At 37.7% G+C, this 19,937-nt stretch overlaps 1 protein-coding gene across 1 annotated transcript; it reads right to left on the reverse strand.

The window, feature by feature from the left end:
- Positions 1 to 11,279: 11,279 nt before the first annotated feature.
- Positions 11,280 to 18,876, reverse strand: LOC135634945 (AP-3 complex subunit delta-like). The gene is made up of 5 exons (XM_065145704.1): positions 18,733 to 18,876; positions 15,924 to 16,074; positions 12,125 to 15,126; positions 11,957 to 12,011; positions 11,280 to 11,756 (listed from the first exon to the last, which is right to left on the reverse strand). Exon 3 carries the CDS (start codon positions 15,034 to 15,036, stop codon positions 12,220 to 12,222), a length of 2,817 nt encoding a protein of 938 aa, XP_065001776.1. The 5' UTR covers positions 15,037 to 15,126; positions 15,924 to 16,074; positions 18,733 to 18,876; the 3' UTR covers positions 11,280 to 11,756; positions 11,957 to 12,011; positions 12,125 to 12,219.
- Positions 18,877 to 19,937: the final 1,061 nt, after the last annotated feature.

Below are 19,937 nucleotides of genomic sequence, written 5' to 3' on the forward strand. Positions count from 1 at the left end.
GGGCAGTCAGCACGTGTGACTATTTGGGGGAAACAAGCATAGAGACGTAAGGAAAGGAGTCGCTCAGAGGAGTAGGCATTTAAGATTAGCATTCAGAGGAATAACCAACCCTTTGTGTGAGAGGCACCACGAGGACAATCGAGCTATGAAGACTATGTAACGCACAAAGGTCGGGATGGTTGAGTTCAAGCTATGACTCGACATAGGCTACCAAACTTGACAATGCTCAAGGCAAGTGAGGTATTTAGCAAAGCATGAGACAGTACAAGGTGGGATGGGTTACTCAGTACCCGAAAGAGTTGTGCAAAGCTCACAAAGGTGAAAGGAATTGCTAACTCAAAAAATTTGATACTCATACAAGGACTTATATGCAGACGATAGAGTGTCTGTGACCATCCCAAGGTAATCGAAACTTAACATTATGGAGTATTGAAACTTTCTCTTTGATATGGGAAGGATGCGTCCATATGAGATTGAAATGTGTAGCAAGTTCAGCATATTGTTAGGCCTTTGAGAGGTACACTGAGAACTGTATTAGCGAAGAGTCATAATCTAACACGTGTGTTCATGGGAGAGAAATAATACGCGATTTATTCAATAAGGTGAAGTAGTCTAAGGGGATGGTGGTCTCCGAAACTTTTAGAAGGAATGATACATAGTGGAAAGTTGCTACAATAAGACAGATATCCAGGAGAGATAAATTTTAGTTCTCCAGAGAAAGACTCATATGCAACAGACTACACATGTTAAGGAGGGGTACCTCAAGACAACAACTTCACAAAGCTCAATGGATCAAGCGAGTGGTGATGAGTTATCACATGATCTCACATAAGGTAATGCATTAGTAGACATATTGCAAGATCAAATGGGGGAGCAACCCAAGGCAACACAAGACGAAGATACACTTAAAGTCGATAAAAAAATCAGACTTAATAGATGGCTGACCCATGAAATGGTGGGTGAAAGGACTACTATCAACTCAATGCAAACTAAGGAGCGAAGCAACATGGGTGGAACTTGGTGAAGTGCCCAAGCCGCATAAAGGGAGCCAACGTAAAAGATGAAACATGAAACAGAGGCACAAAGCTTTCCTTGGACAAAGGTCAAGGACATAAACTCTTTGTTAGGAAACATGGATAGAGTATCACATGTGCAGTGGAAGAATAAAAATAAAATAAAATCCTAGATTTCCCAAAGAAAAAGGTTTTCATCATCGTGCGAGGATTGGTGCGCAAAACAAAACGCAAAACTGAAACTGCGCATATCAAGCGAGATTTGTTACATAGAAAAATCGTAAATCTTTAAAAAATCTCAAATCTATAGGAATGGATGAAGAAGGTCAACTGTCCTCGTCTTTCGGAGTGAATAAATGTGGTGAAGACGCTCCTCAAATCACCGTACAATCTTCCTCTTCACGCATACCACGTGATAAAAAATGGTTGACCCTTCTTGATATCCACATGCCCCAAACTAGGACTGTCGACTGAGAAGGAGAGGGAGAGAGGAGAATACAAGGTGGTAGTAAAAAATGGTCTAGCCTATGCCCGTTTGATTCCCTCATATTTATAGAGGTCCTTGTCAACTTAACCCTAATGGATCATGCCCTATTGTCAACTTAACCTCTTGAATTAATGGATCTTTATCCAATAATCTTTTATTGGCTCTTATTAGGTCTCACTCAGAAAATCCAATAATTCAAGGGCTTACTGGATATCCAATAAGATAGGGGCTCCAATAGATATCTTAAATATGAACTTTTACTCATCGCAATATCTACCATATATGTGTGACCCTTTAGACCCAATATTGAGCTGGCCATGTGATTTACTTGAGCAATATCTAGGGACAATATCGCTCTAATTGGATTCTCCCAAAGAACTCTTTCTCTCTCAATCTGAATGACCCTAAACAAGGATTTACTTAAGCAAGAACACATAGGATATTTCTCTCATGATATCGAGAGTGGATGATCATCTATCGATACTCGATTGCCCTCGAAAAGTTGGATGTCACTCCCAATGATCAACTATACTAGATCTGAAACTTCCAAACCTATAAGTCTGATATCAAATAATAGAGTACTCATATAGGACATCCTTGGTATCTCATGTCTAAAGACTAAACATATACCTAGGACCACATAATCGCTATTTGATAATAATGTATCATCAATTATTCAGCATTCCATGAGCGGATCAATTAGTGAACTCATTCTCCAATGAGCACTTGTATTGTATCCCTGGTGTCCCACACAAGTAGCTATGAGATCAGTCGCCTCTATCATATGGACGGGTATACAACATACTGGTCTGTCTGACTATCTCGATTATCTCTCTAAGTAACCTATGACCAGAATTATTTAGAGTCTATATCTAAAGGAGAATTGGTCTTATTATCGTGATCTCATCATAATCCGATTCTCATTGCACAAATCTAAAGACATCACAATATATGCAACATATAACATAAAATGAGAAAACATCAATAATAGTAATAAGCAAAAAAGACTGTGCAGCATGTCATATGTACCATCGCTCACGTGATTGGCTTATAGGGCACATATGACTAGCAATCTCTCACTTGACCTAAAGTCAATCACCTATGTTTCTGATCCATATCAGACCCCTGTAAGGTTTAAAAACAATCTAAGACAATAAATTTATTAGTGGATCTACGATGTTATCTTCGGATGGAACTCTTCCTACTGCTACATCTCCACAAGTGACGATCTATCTGATTAGGTGGAACCTCCTTAGAACGCACTTGGACTTCTAATGAGACCGGAGTTCCTTTGCTTGAGCAACCGTCTAGTTATTATCGCAATATAAGGGAATCAGCTCCTCGCTGCTTGGTATGACTCCCAGATCTGTGATGAACTTCTTCATCCAAAATCCCTCCTTTGCTGCCTCTACCGCAGCAATATACTCGGCCTTTGTGGTCGAGTCAGCGGTAATGTCTTTCTTGGAACTCTTTCAGCATATTGCTCCTCCATTCAGGGTGAACAATACCCTGAGTTAGACTTGCTATCATCGACATTAAACTGAAAACTTGATTCTATATAGCCCTCAACCATAAGGTTACTTCCTTCATATATTAGTAAAATATTTTTAGTTCTTCTTAAGTACTAAAGAATACACTTTACTATCTTCTAATGTTCCAAACTTGGATCCACTTGATATCTACTCGTAACACTTAGAGCATACACTATATCAGGCTAGGTACATAGTATAACATATATGATAGATCCTATTACTAAGGCATAAGGTATCCTATCCATGTCTACCCTTTCTTCAATAATTTTTTAGGATATATTCCTAGAAAGTGATATTCCATGTCTCATTGGTACGAGACATCTCTTGAAATTTTTCATGTCAAACCTTTTAACAATGATGTCTATATACCTAGACTAGGACAAGCCAAGCATCTTTTTGAATCTATCTCTATAGATTTGAATCCTCAAGATATATTATGCTTTCTCTAAGTCATTCATGAAGAAATATCTAGATAGCCAAGCCTTTACTCTAGAGAGCATTCTTACAACATTCTCAATGATCAGGATGACATCCACATATAATATTAAGAATATGACAATGCTCCCACTTACCTTCCTATACACACAAGGCTCATCTTCATTCTTAATGAAGTTATAAGATCTGATCTCCTCATCAAATGTTACGTTCCAACTTCGGAAAGCTTGCTTTAGTCCACAGATGGACTTAAGCAACTAGCACACGTTATCTAGACTCTCTTTGGACACATATCCCTAAGGTTGTATTATATACACCTCCTCCTTGAGATTGTCGTTGAGAGATGTAGATTGTCGTTGAGAGATGTAGTTTTCACATCCATCTTCCAGATCTTATAATCATGGTGTGCTGCAATAGTCAATAGAATTCAAATGGATTTCAACATTGCTACAAGTGAGAAGGTCTCGTCATAGTCAATACCTTGCCTTTGATGATATCCCTTAGACACTAACCTTGCTTTATAAGTCTTCGCCTTTCCATCTACTACGATCTTCTTTTTGAAGAGCCACTTGCAACCAATAGGTACGATACTCTCAAGTGCATCAGCTAGGTTCTAAACCTTGTTGAAGTACATGGAATCCATCTCGGAATTCATGGCTTCTTGCTACTTCTTGAAGTCTATACTTGTAATAGCCTCCTTGTGAGTCTAAGGATCAATATCCTCAACATCCTCTCCTTTGATATGTCTCACATATCTTTCAAGAGGATGAGATACTCTATGAACCTACGTAAAGTCAAAACTTGTGTGCTAGATACCTGAACAGAGTCGGAATACATAATGGTGCTTAAGCTAGGTTCTCCAACATCATTTAACTCTATCACGCTCCCACTATCTCCACCAAGAATGTGTTTCTTCTCAAGGAACACCATCCTCTTGGCTACAAAGACCTTTTGGTCCTTACGGTGATGTAAATAATAACCACAAGTTTCCTTAGGATATCACACGAACTTACATCGTTCCGTCCTAGATTCTAACTTATTGAGGTTGTATCTCTTAACGTGGGTAGGGCGACCTTAAATCTTAACAACCTTAAGATCAGGGCTTCTTCTATTTTCATATCTCATATGGTATAAACACTACTGACTTAGTTAGAACTCTGTTTAGAAGGTAAGCTGCAGACTCTAGGGTGTATCTCTAGAATGAGACAGGTAGGTTGGCAAAACTCATTGACCGCATCATATCTGATACTATATGATTCCTCCTTTTTGATACACCATTGAGCTAAGATGTATAATGAGGTATCCATTGGGATCGAATCTTATGGTCCTTGAGAAACCAAATGAACTCTGTACTCACCTCCTCGATTTGATCGAAGAGTCTTAATACTCTTTCCAATTTGGTTTTCTACCTTATTCTTATATTTCCTGAATTCCTCAAAGGCCACGAACTTATACTTCATCATGTACATATGCCTATATCTTGAGAAATCATCAGTAAATATAATAAAGTAAGTATAACCTCCTATGGCTTAAGTTGATGTGGGACCACATACATCATTATATATAAGTTCCAGCAACTTAATGGCTCTCTCTCTCTAGTTCCACTGAATGGAGAGTTATGTTGAATCTCAGATTTTGATGATGAAATTAATTGATAAGTTTATGGACTAATAAGTGTTTGAGATAAGTGACATAGGAGAAACTTCCATCATGGACTTAAATCATCAAAAGATAAATCGTTGAAGCAGGAGAATCAAACTTTGGGCCGGTGAGCATCATGTCATAGATTAGATGTCGGATCATAGGATTGGTTAATGTGCTAGAGGATGAACTTTCATGCCATGAGTTCGGGTATCGAGCCGAAAGGATCAGATATTACGCCAAGAAGATCGAATGTTGTGGGAGGTCAACATGCCGATAGATTGGGCAAAACGTCGAAGGAAAGAACGATGCGCTAAAGGTTCAAATGAAGTGTTAGATGAACAGATGACATGATAGACAACATGTTGAAGGCTTCATGATTGTAATTAGAATTGTTAAGTCTTAATCGAAGTCGTTTAGAGTCTAATTGAGTTAGTTCTGAGGCGTAACCATACCAACTTGATTAGGAGCCCATTGGGCCTGAACTAAGATTGAATTTAGCCTAGTGAAAGGCCAATTCAGTGAACTGGGGTTGGGCTAGGTGGTGACACAGCTAGGCTCAGGCGGTGGTACCGCATGAGAGCCAAAATGCACTATTTGTGCTTTATGGGAACCCTGATAATAGTACCGCCCAGTAGCGACGGTGGTACTGCCCAACGATGATAGTACCACCCAAGCCAACGATGGTACCTCCAGAGCCCATATTCCTAGGCTCTCTTCGGTAGTAGTACTGTCCGATGCTGACAGTAGTACCGCCAGTATCCTGAAAACTCAGGGATTTAATTCTTTTTGCTCTATTTTTTAAATCATTTAGGGTCTATAGATACCTCATTCATGTTTGCTTGATGGAGCAAAAATTCTTGAGCATAAAAGTATGGTAAACTCTCTTAAAAGGTATTTGAGTCTTTCTCCTTGAGTGTAGAGGTTATACTAAAGAGGTGTAAGGTCTTGTGTAAAAGAGAGGTATAAAGATTCTCTACTAAACTTACTAAAAGGAGAAGAGAGGTATAAAGGTTCTCTCCTAAGCCTATGAAAAGGAGAAGGGTTGTAACAATGATAGTTGATCTTTGCCCGTTGAAAAGAAGATCGGTAGTGAAAACCGATAGCCTCGAGGGAAGAGGAATCGGGAGTGGACATAAGTCGGGACGACCAAACCACTATAAATCGGTTTGCATCATTTCTTGCTTTCTCTTATCATTACTTACTGATTTACTTATTTATTACCCTTACTCACATTTTTAGTTAAACACATTTCCGATACGAGTTTTATCGATCAAAATCTTCAAATCGAAACTTTATTTCAAAAGCACTAATTCACCCCCCTCTTAGTGCCTTTACGATCCTAACAAGTTGGTCAATTTTCCACGAAGGCAAGGCTCGTAAGATGTATATGACTTATAGTCGAATGGAACTATGTATCCATCCTTCAACAACTTTTGGATTTTTCTTTCGTGGATATGACCGAGCCTACAATGTCACAAGTATGCATTGATGAAAATCATCAACTTAGCAACCATACACCCCGATAGCTAAAGAGCTACGATATATATAGAATGCAAATTGACACCCTCCAATGAATTGAAATAAGACGGATCGTTCAAGATTGAAGTATGGGAAACTATTCTAATCACTTTATCAATAAAAAATTGATGAAATAATTAAAACAACACTTTGATTCTGTTAAAATGTCACAAACTACAAAGTTTGATAAGTTAAAAGGAAAAGTAAAGATTTTTGGGTTTTGAACGCCGTAAGTAGAAAAACTTGATAAGTTCTAAAGTTCATACAAGAACTTAAAAGCAAAACACTCACCAATGTTGAAAGATGATTATACTTCTCAATTGTCTCCTTACAAAGGAAATCAGCCTTATTTGTATAGTATAAAAGCTAAATATAAAGAGAATGAATTCATTAAATATATTAAATGACATTCATATTCTTAATTTATGAATATAGATCATTCATGAATCTACCTTGAATTGATTTGAATGATTATTCATGAATAAGCCCATAATTCCTAATATGGTCCAATATGACTGAATGACCATTATTCTTCAAAATATACTACAAATTTATCATTCTCTCAAAGTTAGATTTTTTCTTCATAATTTGGACTTATTTGAATCATGTTAACCATTTTAAGCTCTTCTTGTATCCATAGAACCTTGATCGAGTCTTGACTAGCATGCTCCTTCCAATTGTCTTCCAATAAATATGTTAAGGCTTCTTTCATCCTTTTAACTTTAGCTCTTGTCATTAGTCCTCTATGAATAATTAAAGGATCTTTGGTAGAGTTATGATCAACTTGATGGTTTATATTATGTATTGTTCACCTCATCTCGTTTCCTCTTGGATACACTTACATTTATGATATGTTGAGCAATATTTAGCATAAATAAATCATTATGCAATGTTCCTCTAGAGATGATCTTACCATCCAATATTATTGAATAACCATTATTCTTAAAAACTAATTTATATATACTAATTATCAAACATAAAATAAAAAAAATATTTTTAATAATAGAATAAACAAAGTAACATATATCCAATGCCTTCACCACATAGTAGTTCCAACTTGTATGCATTGTCATTCATTTTTTGAAGGATTCGAAATGGACCATCTCCTTTTGGCACTGGTTAAAGACTTCCTTTGGCTAGAAATTTTTTTCCTTCCTCAAGTGTAGCCAAACCAAATCACCAAGTTTAAATACTACTCGTTTTCGGTCTTTGTTGTGTTGTTTCTCATATTGTAGAGTTTTTTTTTCAATTTATATCCAAACTTTTTCATGCAATGCTTTGACAAAATCAACTTTTTGCTTATCATTCAAATTGGTATTTTCCAAAGATAAAGGTAATAAATCAATAGGAGTTATTATACTCCTATTATAAGCAAACTCCATATGTGACAAACATTCTTCCCAATTTTTTAAATTCTTTTGAATTATGACCCTCAAAAGTATTGATAAAGTTTGATTTACTACCTTCGTTTATCCATCTGTTTATGGATGACAAGTGGTTGAATACAACAGCCTTGTACCCAACTTGCTCCAAAGTGTTTTCCAAAAGTAGCTAAGGAACTTCACATCTCTATCACTCATAATTGTCTTTGGAATATCATGTAATCTCATAATTTTTTTAAAGAACAACCTCGCGACATGTGTTGCATCATCTGTTTTGTGGCAAGGAATGAAATGTGCTATCTTACTAAACTTGTCAACAACAACAAAAATAGAATCTCTCCCTCCTTTTGACCTAGGTAAACTCAAGACAAAGTCCATCGATATATTAATCCAATGCTCACTAATTATATGAAAAGGAGTATGCATCCCACGAGGCATTACTTTAGATTTAGCTTGTTTACAAGTACTGCATTTCTCATATAATCTCTCAATATCTTTTTTCATGTATGGCCACAAGAAATGATCACTTAACACATCTAAAAAAAAATTTTACCCCAAAATGCCCCATTAAACCTCCACTATGTGCCTCTCTCACAAGTAATTCTCTCGTTAAAGATTAAGGAACATAACTTATTTTCTTTGAAAAGAAAACCATTAAGGTTTTCTTTAAAGATTAAGGAACATACCTAAAGATTAAGGATTAATCTTTAAAGATAACTTATTTTCTTTAAAGATTAAGGAACATACCTAAAGAACTTGTCAAAACTCCCTTTCTCACATACCCCATAAACATTAGCAAAATCATGGTTAGAATTGTATAAATCTTTAATATACTCAAAACCTAATAATTTTGCATTAAGTTAAGAAATTAGAGCATACCTTCTACAAAGAGCATCGGTAACCATATTTTCCTTATCTTGTTTGCACTTGATGATGTATAGAAAGGATTCAATAAACCCCACCCATTTTGCAAGTAATTAAATCTTTGGTACAAGGATTCCTTACCTTGTTTAGGTTTTCTTATTCTTTGAGATATTTCAAGGACTCATGATCGATATGTATAATGAATTCCTTGTACCAAAGATAGTACTGACATGTCTTTAATACTATTACCAAAGCGTAAAACCCCTTGTCATATGTCGGGTAGTTAAGACTTGCTCCAATTAACTTCTCACTAAAGAATGCATGTAACACCCATTATTACTCTCACATCGAAAGTGGACAAGATTAAGATTGGCTTATAAGGGTCTAATGAGTGTATTACTATCAACTTCAGCTTAAGCATTTTGGTCAGTGGTTTAGACTAAACGAAGTTGATAGGTCAATTAGCCCATCAGACCCGAGTCATGACATTTGGTATCAGAGCCGACCTAGCATTTGGGCATGGTGAGGAGGATCGAGTAGGAGAGGGCTACCCATAGACGGAGTTAGAGAACTCGTCATGGCGTGGAGCCACCATTGGGCTACGCCTCACATGCACTATATTAGGGCCTGATCTGGGTTATGTTGGGCCTTGATGAGGATGTAAGCCTTTGAGTGGGGGTGATTGTAATACCCCTGATTAGTCCCACATCGAAAGTGGATAAGATTAAGATTGGCTTATAAGGGTCTAATGAGTGTACTATTATCAACTTCAGCTTAAGCATTTTGATTAGTGGTTTAGACCAAACGAAGTTGATAGGCCAGTTAGCCCATCAGGTCCGGGTCATGACAATGCGATGAGTCTACCTTCTTGCATTAAGACTCCTTCAAGACCTATTCCACTCACATCACACTCAATATTTTTAGCAAAGTTAGGTAAAGAAAGCAAAGGTTCTGAATTGAGTTTGTCTATAAGTAAGTTAAAAGCATCATCTTGTTTTTCACCCAATCTAAATTTTATATTCTTTTTAATACATTCAGTTAATAGTGCATCAATCATAGAAAAATCCTTAATGAATTTTCTACGTAAGTTAGCAAGACCATGAAAACTTCTAACATCACTAACACTAGTGGTTTTGGTCACTTCATAATTACTTTCACTTTTTCTTGATCAATATATATTACATTATTATTAACAATATATCCAAGAAAAATAATTTCATTAGTGCAAAAAGTGTATTTCTTTATATTAGCATATAACTTTTCTTTTTTAAGCATATCAAAAATAGCTTTTAAATATGTTACATGCTCATCTAAACTTTTATCATACACAAGTATATCATCCAAATAAACTATTATAATGTAAACATGCAAAATATGGTTCATCAATCTCATGAAAGTACCAAGTGCGTTAATCTAAAACGCATCACCAACCATTCATATAAACCATGTTTAGTTTTATAAGCGATTTTTCATTCATCACCCTCATGCATTCTTATTTAATAATATCCAGGTTTTAAATTAATTTTTTGAAAACACACGAGAACCATGCAATTCATCCAACATGTCATCTATCTTAGGAATAGAATGTCTATATTTTACCATGATTTTGTTGATAGCTCTGTAATCAATACATATTCTCCAAGATTCATCCTTTTTAGGCATCAACAAGAACATGGACTCGTGCTTTCTTTTTTTTTCTCTCCCCTTATATTTCTCAATACTCTCGTTTTTACCGCTCAACTCATCTTTTTATTTTTTTCTATCTTTCTTGCTCCCTCCCTAAAGTTTTGGTTAATAAAGACTCAAGCTCCTCATATTGTTGTTTTATGTACATTTAGTCTTCAAAAATTATCTTTGGAAGCAATAGTCCAAGCTGATATTCATCTATGATTAAAGAATAATGGTTCTTGAACACATCATGTATTATCCTTCGATCATATTGCCAAGATCTTCCCAACAACATATGATCAGCATACATAAGTACTATATCACACCAAATTTCATCCTTATATCTACCAACTGAAAAAAAAAAAAAAAAAAAACTAACACTTGCCAATTTACCTTTACTACATCACTATCATTCAACTATTGTAACTTATACGATTTTAGATGTTTGATAGTATGGAATTTTAGTTTTTCCACGAGCAAAGTGCTTGCCACATTTATACAACTTCCACTATCAACAAGCATATTACAACTTGTTAGCAATCAAACAAACAATGAGTATGAAACTGACTGTCAACTGACTGTCAAGGCAAAGAGAAGGAAATATTCATCAATTCTGATCCTATTGAACAGAGTCCAATATGATAAACGTGGAGAAAGAAATAAAAAATGTAGCCGTCACATGACTGTCAAGGCAAAGAGAAGGAAATACTCAGTGAGAGAAAAAAGATTACTTGTTGACTTATGCACATGTTAACTCAATTGCTCAATACACTGAAGGATTCATATGCACAGATCATGATAATCCATATGATATTTCTGATATGAAGACAAGTATGAATATGAAACTATTTGAGAGGACATTTTTGGCTTGTTAAACAATCAAATGCCTGTTATCGTTTAAGTAAGACAATTTTTCATACTACAACAATTTATTAATCGCCATGTAAGATTATCCATATTTTCATTTAGCTTACACACAGAAAGCTCGGATGGATACCATCAACTTGTCCCGCTGCAAAATTCACAGATGAAAAAATAGATCACTTTGCTCTTACTACTCATCAAATTCATGTCAGAACTGATGCACGGTTGTTAAAGGTAAAAGAAGAGCTCAAAGGAAGTAAGATTTCACTCAGACTGGTATTTCATCATTTGTACTTTAATTGTTCTGCAAAAAGACCTTAAGAAATATCTGCAGCTGAAGATTATGCATCTGCAACTACAAACATGTATATGAGATTCTAGATATTAAAGCAACATTATATTCTTTTAATTCCAAAAACATCATACACTAATCAAATTAGGACACATACCATGACTATGAAATCAATTTCAGATAAAGAAAGCTTCATATTCACATAGAATGAATGTGATTAAATTTAGAAAATAACTGATGGTCCATATAAATCTTACCTTGTTTTGGTCATTTGATGAATGTACCACATTCAGTGTCTCTGCATTTAAGGTACTGTAGAGAGTTTGAGCTAAGGAAGCAATACAGGATCGAAGCAGTAAATAATTCAAAGAAACACGAATGAAAAATTATATATATATAATGTACAGTTGCCAAAACAGACTGACCTTGGCAAGAAGGGAAAGGCGAATGAAATCATATGCAAAGGCAAAAACCTTTTGAAGGCAACTAGACGGACAAAATCCAAGTAGGCAAACAGAAATCACAAAAGGAAATCTTGGATAACTGGTTCTTGTGAAACGACATCTGGAGGAGCATCCCCTTTTTCTCTATGCTTATGCCTCCCTTGATGGCAGCTACTCCTTGTCGAGTGCCTATGGCTCGTCTCTTCAATATCCTCATTCCCAAGGCTTCCATTTTTTTCCTTGTGGCGAGTATGATGTCTGCTCTTCCTAGAACTTGACTTTCTATGCTCTCTACTATCTAAAGCATTACTTTCTTTTGGCTGAGAAAATAAATCATTATTATTAGATGCATCGTTCTCACCTCGTCGAGAAGTTCTGTCGGATGACATATCACAGGATGATGATGGTTTGCTTTCATTTCCTAAAAGAACATTCCGGATTGCGCCAGATAATAAATCATCCTTGAATTCCTTAACCATTGTCAAACCAGAACTCGAGTCACCATCTCCGTCATCCAACCTTATCACCACAGGTCGTGGTTTCGTGGGCTTTGCCTTTCTTGGAATAAATGATTGTGCAGTGAGCTTCACAATGTCTTTGGCATCGTCAACATGACTGACAGCCAACAGAGGTTCATTAGCAAGCGGATAATCATTTGATTCAACTTCATCTTTCTCCGTGGGAAGATAGTACAACCCATGTCGCTTACGGTGTTCAGCCAGCAAAGAACTCGGCTCAATAACTGGTGCAGAGTCCTCTTTAGTTTCTGTGGGATGATGACATCGAAGGGAAAATGATATTGATGTGCATGGAGTGACATCAATATCACCTAAAACTTCTGCAAGATCAGAAAGGTTTTCATTCAGAATCAAGTCCTCAGGCACTGTAACTCTTTTCTGTGCATTTGTAGACACTGGACCTAGCTCTTCTGAAAATGCTGCTTCCATAAGTTCCACAATTTCACTTATCTTTTTATCCCTTGTTAATTCATGTTCTGCCACAATATCCCAATATTGAATTTCTCGTATGATATGAATCAGACCAAGAACATTCCTAGCTCGCTCTTGGATCTCCACATTATCACACTCCGACAGAGGGCCTACTGTCGTCTCAACAAAATCAAGCAGGTGTGACAAAGATTCATGCTTGATAGTTTCATTGTTATCAATTGAATCAAAGATAACAGCCTTATCAGCTGTAGCAACATCATTCTCGTTCTCAAAAGCAGCATTTCGATCAGCTGAGCTTTTCGTATCAAAAGCTTGTATTTGCTTGATAAAAGAAATGAAAGAGAAAGTGACAACCTTAAACACAGCTTGGATGTAAACGGCTCTTACCAACAACGATAGGAGATTAGTCCTCGGCTGTAATAGTGCCTCCACTAGCTCCAACAAGTTCCTTGAGGACTCAACATACTCGCCTGAAACCCAAGCAGCAGCAGACAGTACCCTGCAGAGAAAAGGATTCCCAAGCAGAGCAGGGTCGATCAAAAGGTCTCGAGCCACACGTACAAGCTCAGGCCTTGCATCCCTCACCCTCAATCCAATATCCACTAGCTGCCTCTCGATCTCATCCCCCTTCGCACAATGTGGGTTCCTTGCCATCTCACCAAGGAGTGAGACATACCAATCGAAATCCACAATTAGCTCATATACGTTCCTGCCACAGGTTGCAAGCACTGCATCTAGAATCTCATTCGCAAAGTCTGGGTCAGACTTCATGGCATATTTGATCAACAGGTTGCAGATCTCAACCACGTTGCTCTCACGCAACATCCCCATTATGAGGCACAGTGCCTGATGCCGTATGTTGGTATCAGTATCATTCAGCGACCGGATAACGACCTCCCTGCTCTCCTCCACCGCCCACAAGTATGCCGGCCCAAGCATGGCCAAAGCTTGAAGGCCAAGGTACCGCAGGTTGGGATCATCATCCGAGGCCAAGAATTCCTTGATCTTATCCACCGCCAGCCGGACTGCCGAATCGTGGTCTGAGAGGCTGGAGAGAACGGTGCGGATGCACTCAAAGACTACTGACTTAGCAGGGGAGCGGCGGAGCAGCTGGCAGACGGGGTCGAGGATGCGGATGGCGAGGCGGCGCTCGAGGGGCGCAAGGCGCGCGAAGATCTTGAGCACCTTGATGAGGACCCAATTGCTACGGGAGTCAACAAGGAGGCGGTAGAACTCGGGGGCGAGGGGGAGGTACGGGGAGGGGTCAGGAGCGGCAAGTGCGAGCTCGCAGAAGGCGCTGACGGCGGCGGAGACAGCACTGGGTTCGGAGGACAGGGAGAGGCAATCGACGAGGGGCTTGAACAGGACAGGGGCGGCATCGGGGCAGACGGCGAGCGCGCGGAGGGCGGTGGCGATGGCCTTGGGCCGAAGGGGGTTGGACGACTGGCCGGAGAGGATGGGGAGGAGGTCGGGGGCGAGGTGGCAAGCAAGGTCGGCGGAGGATGCTAGGGCGAGAACGTGGAGGGCGGGGGCCACGAGGGCGGGGGTATTGGCGGGGGAAGGAGCGAGGTGCTTGCGGAGCTGGTGGGTGGCGAGGGGGAGGAGGTCGGTAGAGGAAGGGTGGAATGAGAGGGAAGCCGCAAGGTAGGCGACGCGGGGGTGGGGGAGGGAAGGGGAGGGGAGGAGTTCGAGGGCGTGGAAGGCGGCCCAGGACATATCGAGGTGGTGGAGGGAGGCCAGGTAGGTCAGCTTCTGGAGGGCCACCGCCTTGGTGTCCAGGTCCGGCGAGCGGATCTCGCGGCGAATCTCGTCCAGGGCGCGGGTGATCGCGGCCGCCTCCAAGACGGAGGAGGAGGAGGATGAGCGGAGGGAACGGATGAGGTCGTCCAGGGATCGCTGGAACAGTGTATCCACCAAAGAAGGAGCGGAAGAGGTGGCGGCCATGGAGGAGGAAGAGAGGGAGGCCCAAAAAGGGTCTGTGATCGGCGCCTCGCTGCGGTCTTATATTGCCTTCGCCGGCCAGTGGACCTGATTCTGTTTCCAAATACGTATATGGCGGTGTTAATCCACTAAATCATTTTCTGGCAACATTTTAATGATCAAAAACAATTCTTTTTATTATTATTATTATTATTATTATTGCGCTTGTGTAGCACTATTTCAAAGATCATTATCTTCAAATAATACGATTAAATTCTTAATTGGGCTAATCAACCTAAAACCAAACTTCAGGAAACGCAAATTGAATCGAAGCACAGTTGAAGAGTTATTTATCTTTACTCAGATCACCATCAGCTACATGATGTTTGAGACGAGAACAGCTAGAATTGTCATAGTGATGATTATGTTCTTCTCCGAACATTTTATTACATCTTTTCATGATCATATCATGCAAGAAAAAGATTAGAAATTAAGGTTATCTTCCATTCTAATTATTTCTGCAAGATGAGATTAATAGGCATTCTCTGATTTCATTACTATTCACCAGGTAGAACAATATATTTCTGGAATTTTAATAACAATTGCACATGTTATCAGGCTGATTTTAATCGAAATGGTTAAGCATCTCTACGTTACAACATGTTAATGTTTACCATAACACCAAACATATCATTCACAAATGGATATTAATCTGGATGGAGGCCAGATAATGATAATACCACATGAACATTATAACAAAGTATAATAATTCAGAAAACAATATGTTAAATTCATGAGATTTACTGATCCAACTATCTGATACCATTGGAACTGTAAGGGAAATGGATAAACATGCAAATTCTCAAATTATAATGTAATATATTTCACTTCTCAGGGATCTTAAATCTTACATTATGGGGTTGAAGATGCATAATCTACATCGACAATTGGCAGGTGCTGGTTCTAATCTTCATATCTGCATCTAAAAAGGCAGATCAGCAAAGCGCATTCACCAGATAGACAATTCTCGATAATAGTTACAGTAACATCCTTCAGAATTCCCTGCAGGTAAAAAGAAAGGGTTCAACCTACAATGCTAAGCAAATAAGATGTCGGCATATATTATGACTAATCAGCCTATCAGATGGCAATTGGTAAAAGCCAGCAGCAAAATGAAGGACCCATTTATTCATTGGGCGCATCTAAATAGTCTTGATAGCCAACAGCAAAAGAGAAGGTGATTGTTCAAGACGAGTACAAATTGCACTACAGAAACTTTTAAGGGAAATGCAGATTGTTGCAGAGAATCGTCCTCCAACTCAAGAGACAGCAACCGAAAATGTGAAAATTAATCAGGACAGTATTCAATCTAATGAGCAACTGCAACTGCGAAATGCAACTGAATTGCTGATTACTTATTTAAAGGAGCACAGAAAGATTTTACATAATTTGAGCAAATCTAGTACCAAATTCTCAGCTGAGACAAATTTCGGCAGGAGAGTAACTGATCCAACTTGTAGGCTTTTAAATTCATTTCAATTCAAGTTTCACGCAATCAAGGAGACAAACTTTGTGATACAGAATAATATATCATCTAAAAGAAACAAGCTAACGAGCCCATGGAACATGATCCCAGATGCAAGCATATATTCATGATTTTGCATCATATAATAACTTAAAAACTGAATAATAATAGAGAGAACACACAAAATTCATATGGGACATGCACAAAGTTCATATGGGACATGCACAAAGTTGAGCATATAGTGAGAACTGAATAATAACTTAAAAACTGAATAATAATAATAATAATAATAGTGAGAACACACAAAATTCATATGGGACATGCACAAAGTTGAGCATATAGATTAGCAGACTTGGCACGTCCAACTTTAGTCACTAGGCAAAGAGAGTTAGCTAGTGGCGACAGATAATTGTACATCAGGCATCCAATATATACAAATATAGAGACAAAGGAGGAGGACCATATGCTATATACAAAAGCAACACCTTGTCATGCTCGATTAAGCAACAAAATGGAACTGTAGTATTGGGTACATTTTGTAATTAATAATAGATATGACTGCACAAGACAACACGTAACTTGTTTAAGATTAGGACATGATACACTGATAGGCAATAATAAATTGTACCCCAACTTTTTCACAATCACACTAACAAGTTGAACTTATTACAATCTCAACTCTTTACTGCTGGATGAAAAAGATTCTACTGAAATCTGGAGAACTGTAATGCCACATGAAATATAAATGTGGTGTAAGAAAAAGAAAGCAACTGTTATCTTCCATGTGCTTATGTAGCAACAATTTGTTTTTTATGATACCATACTAAGTTAAATATGACAATTGCCAATGCAGGATCATGCTGGCAAACATAGAAAGAGAAACAGAGACAGCTTTACACAAAATTTACTAATAGAGTTGTTCTAAGGGAGGTTGAATTGGCTACAAATAAATGGAGAGTTGAACATCTGTTTGGATTTTGTACCAAAAGTCAGATGCCAAAAATAGTTTCTAAGGAGACATCCTAGCGGACAAGGCACAGTATGTGCAGTCAAGAGTTCGAGCATGGCTGAAAGTGTCCAGGATGCATGTGATGATGAACAAAAGAACATCATACAACAACAATGTATTTTGGAGAAAATTGTACATATATGGCATAACTCATGTCATGAACAAGCTTAATAACAAGAAATAGTTCCTACTAAAATGACAGACTTCCTTATCTCACTCAAAATAAGAATAACTTTATCACAAACTGAGAAAAGAATTAGAATTTGCATGAGCTCATATTGTGCTTATATCTGATAGTGAAGTTCCAAGATGATTAGTTTTTCTGACTAGTCAGCAAGCAAAGACAGACAAGCTTTTCAACACCATTGGAAGCATATAGCATTTCCATTACAATCGTACCACATTACCAACATGTAAAATTCAACAAACCTTGATATTTGCAAAAAATTGCCTTGTAAATTTATCTGAGGCTTACTAAACAAGCTTTAATTTTTCAGGTAGCATACATGCTGATTACACTTAGAAATAAGATGGAGAATTGGCATGCAAACAGAATTATAGAACTATCAGCATAAAGCATTCAACATCCAACTCTAGCATGCCAAGAAACTAAAAGATAACTTAAGAATCACAGCTAGCTAAGCAAGATGAAAATTTTCTCTCCAATGTTAAATTAGATAACCTAAAAATCCTTCTTGACCCCTATAAACATCAAATTCATCGAAGTTATTAGCAACAACATATTCATTCCGATAAACAATCACCTTAGAAACAAGCAAGAATCGGGGAAATCATGCAACTGACTCTCAAATGGCGAAACGATCGTTTGGAACCATTATCAAACAGATAAGAGGGTTTCGTAAAACAAAAAAGACCTGAATTTTCTTCTGTTTTTCTCCTTCCACTTTGTGTTTCTTTTCTACAAACTTTGTGCGTACGAGGATCATAGATCGGCGTGGAGAAGCACAAGTGCTAGTAAACAAGGTGGAATCCAAGATAAGGGTTCAGAATTCGGCTCAAGATACGGTGGAAGGTAATCCTACTAACCCTTGATCTGAAGGGGTATGATAGAAATTTTGTGCGGAATACATCTGGATTCAAGGATCCAATTCCGACCATGGATTGATCCATACCCTACTCGGCATATGCAAAAGAAAGATAAGAGGATTACGGCAGAGGAACTTGCCTTAGGGCAAAGGAGTCCGAGGACGTGACGAGGAGGAGAAGCCGTGGTGGCGTCGATGAGGGGGCGATCACAGACGATGCCCCGGCGGCAGAGGGATGCGACAAGCGGCGGAAGTGGAACGGGCTCCACGGTGGTCGTTGAGGTGGGCCGGTCGACCCCGATAAACACACACAGTCGGCTCGGTCCTGACCCGACAATGGCCCGCCCAACCGGCCCATTAGAAGTTAACAAGCGCCTAAAAGAGCATATATATATATATATATATATATATATATATATATATATATATATATATATATATATATATATATATATATATATATATATATATATATATATATATATATATATATATATATATATATATATATATATATATATATATATATATATATATATATATATATATATATACTTCAATTCAGAATCTTTATCATTACTTCTGACATAGACAATTAGAACCATAATCCATGTCATTAATAATAAAGTAACTAATCTTTGTGGAAGCTTACTTGTTTCTATTTTATTTCCTTTTTTTTAGGGAATGGAAAGACTACAAAATAAAACTCACAATGATGTCAAGAAGAAGAAGAAGAAATTGAGAATGGCAATGCTTGGATTCAAAGCAATGGAGATAGCCAAGAATGTTACATACATTAGACACAACTTCTCATTGTGTTTCCAAAAAGAGAGAATGAATCAATTGGGCTGGAGATTTATTTCTTATGCAACACAATAGCTTCATGCTTTCCTATTCTTGAAATGTGAAAAGCAATCATAATTCATAGACACAAATTGTGGGCTTATCAATAATATAACCCCAAATAATGAAAAAAAGGACGGTGCAACATATGAGGAGGATCGATCTAAGTATCTTTACCTCTATAGAAGAAGTTATTTTATTCTCATGACCTGAACTTGGTCATCTCACATTGATGTTGAATTCTAATGAGATTAATATTTTTAACATGTTTTAAGCTAGATATATACATTGATGTTGATGCTGCAACCATTAAAAGATTATAGAATTCATCAGTAGTCTGCTTTGAGTTTGTAGCTCATTTCAGCTTAGTTAATGGTTTCTTCAATCACAATTCAGCTCCAATTTAAATTGACAAGACATACTCTTACAAAACAACAGTTCCAAGAAAAATCTTCCTAGAGCTCATAGGTCTGATTTGTCCTAAGATTAATTTCCACATGCA

This window comes from Musa acuminata, chromosome BXJ3-4 (assembly GCF_036884655.1).
Source record: "Musa acuminata AAA Group cultivar baxijiao chromosome BXJ3-4, Cavendish_Baxijiao_AAA, whole genome shotgun sequence".
Taxonomy (NCBI): Eukaryota; Viridiplantae; Streptophyta; class Magnoliopsida; order Zingiberales; family Musaceae; genus Musa; species Musa acuminata.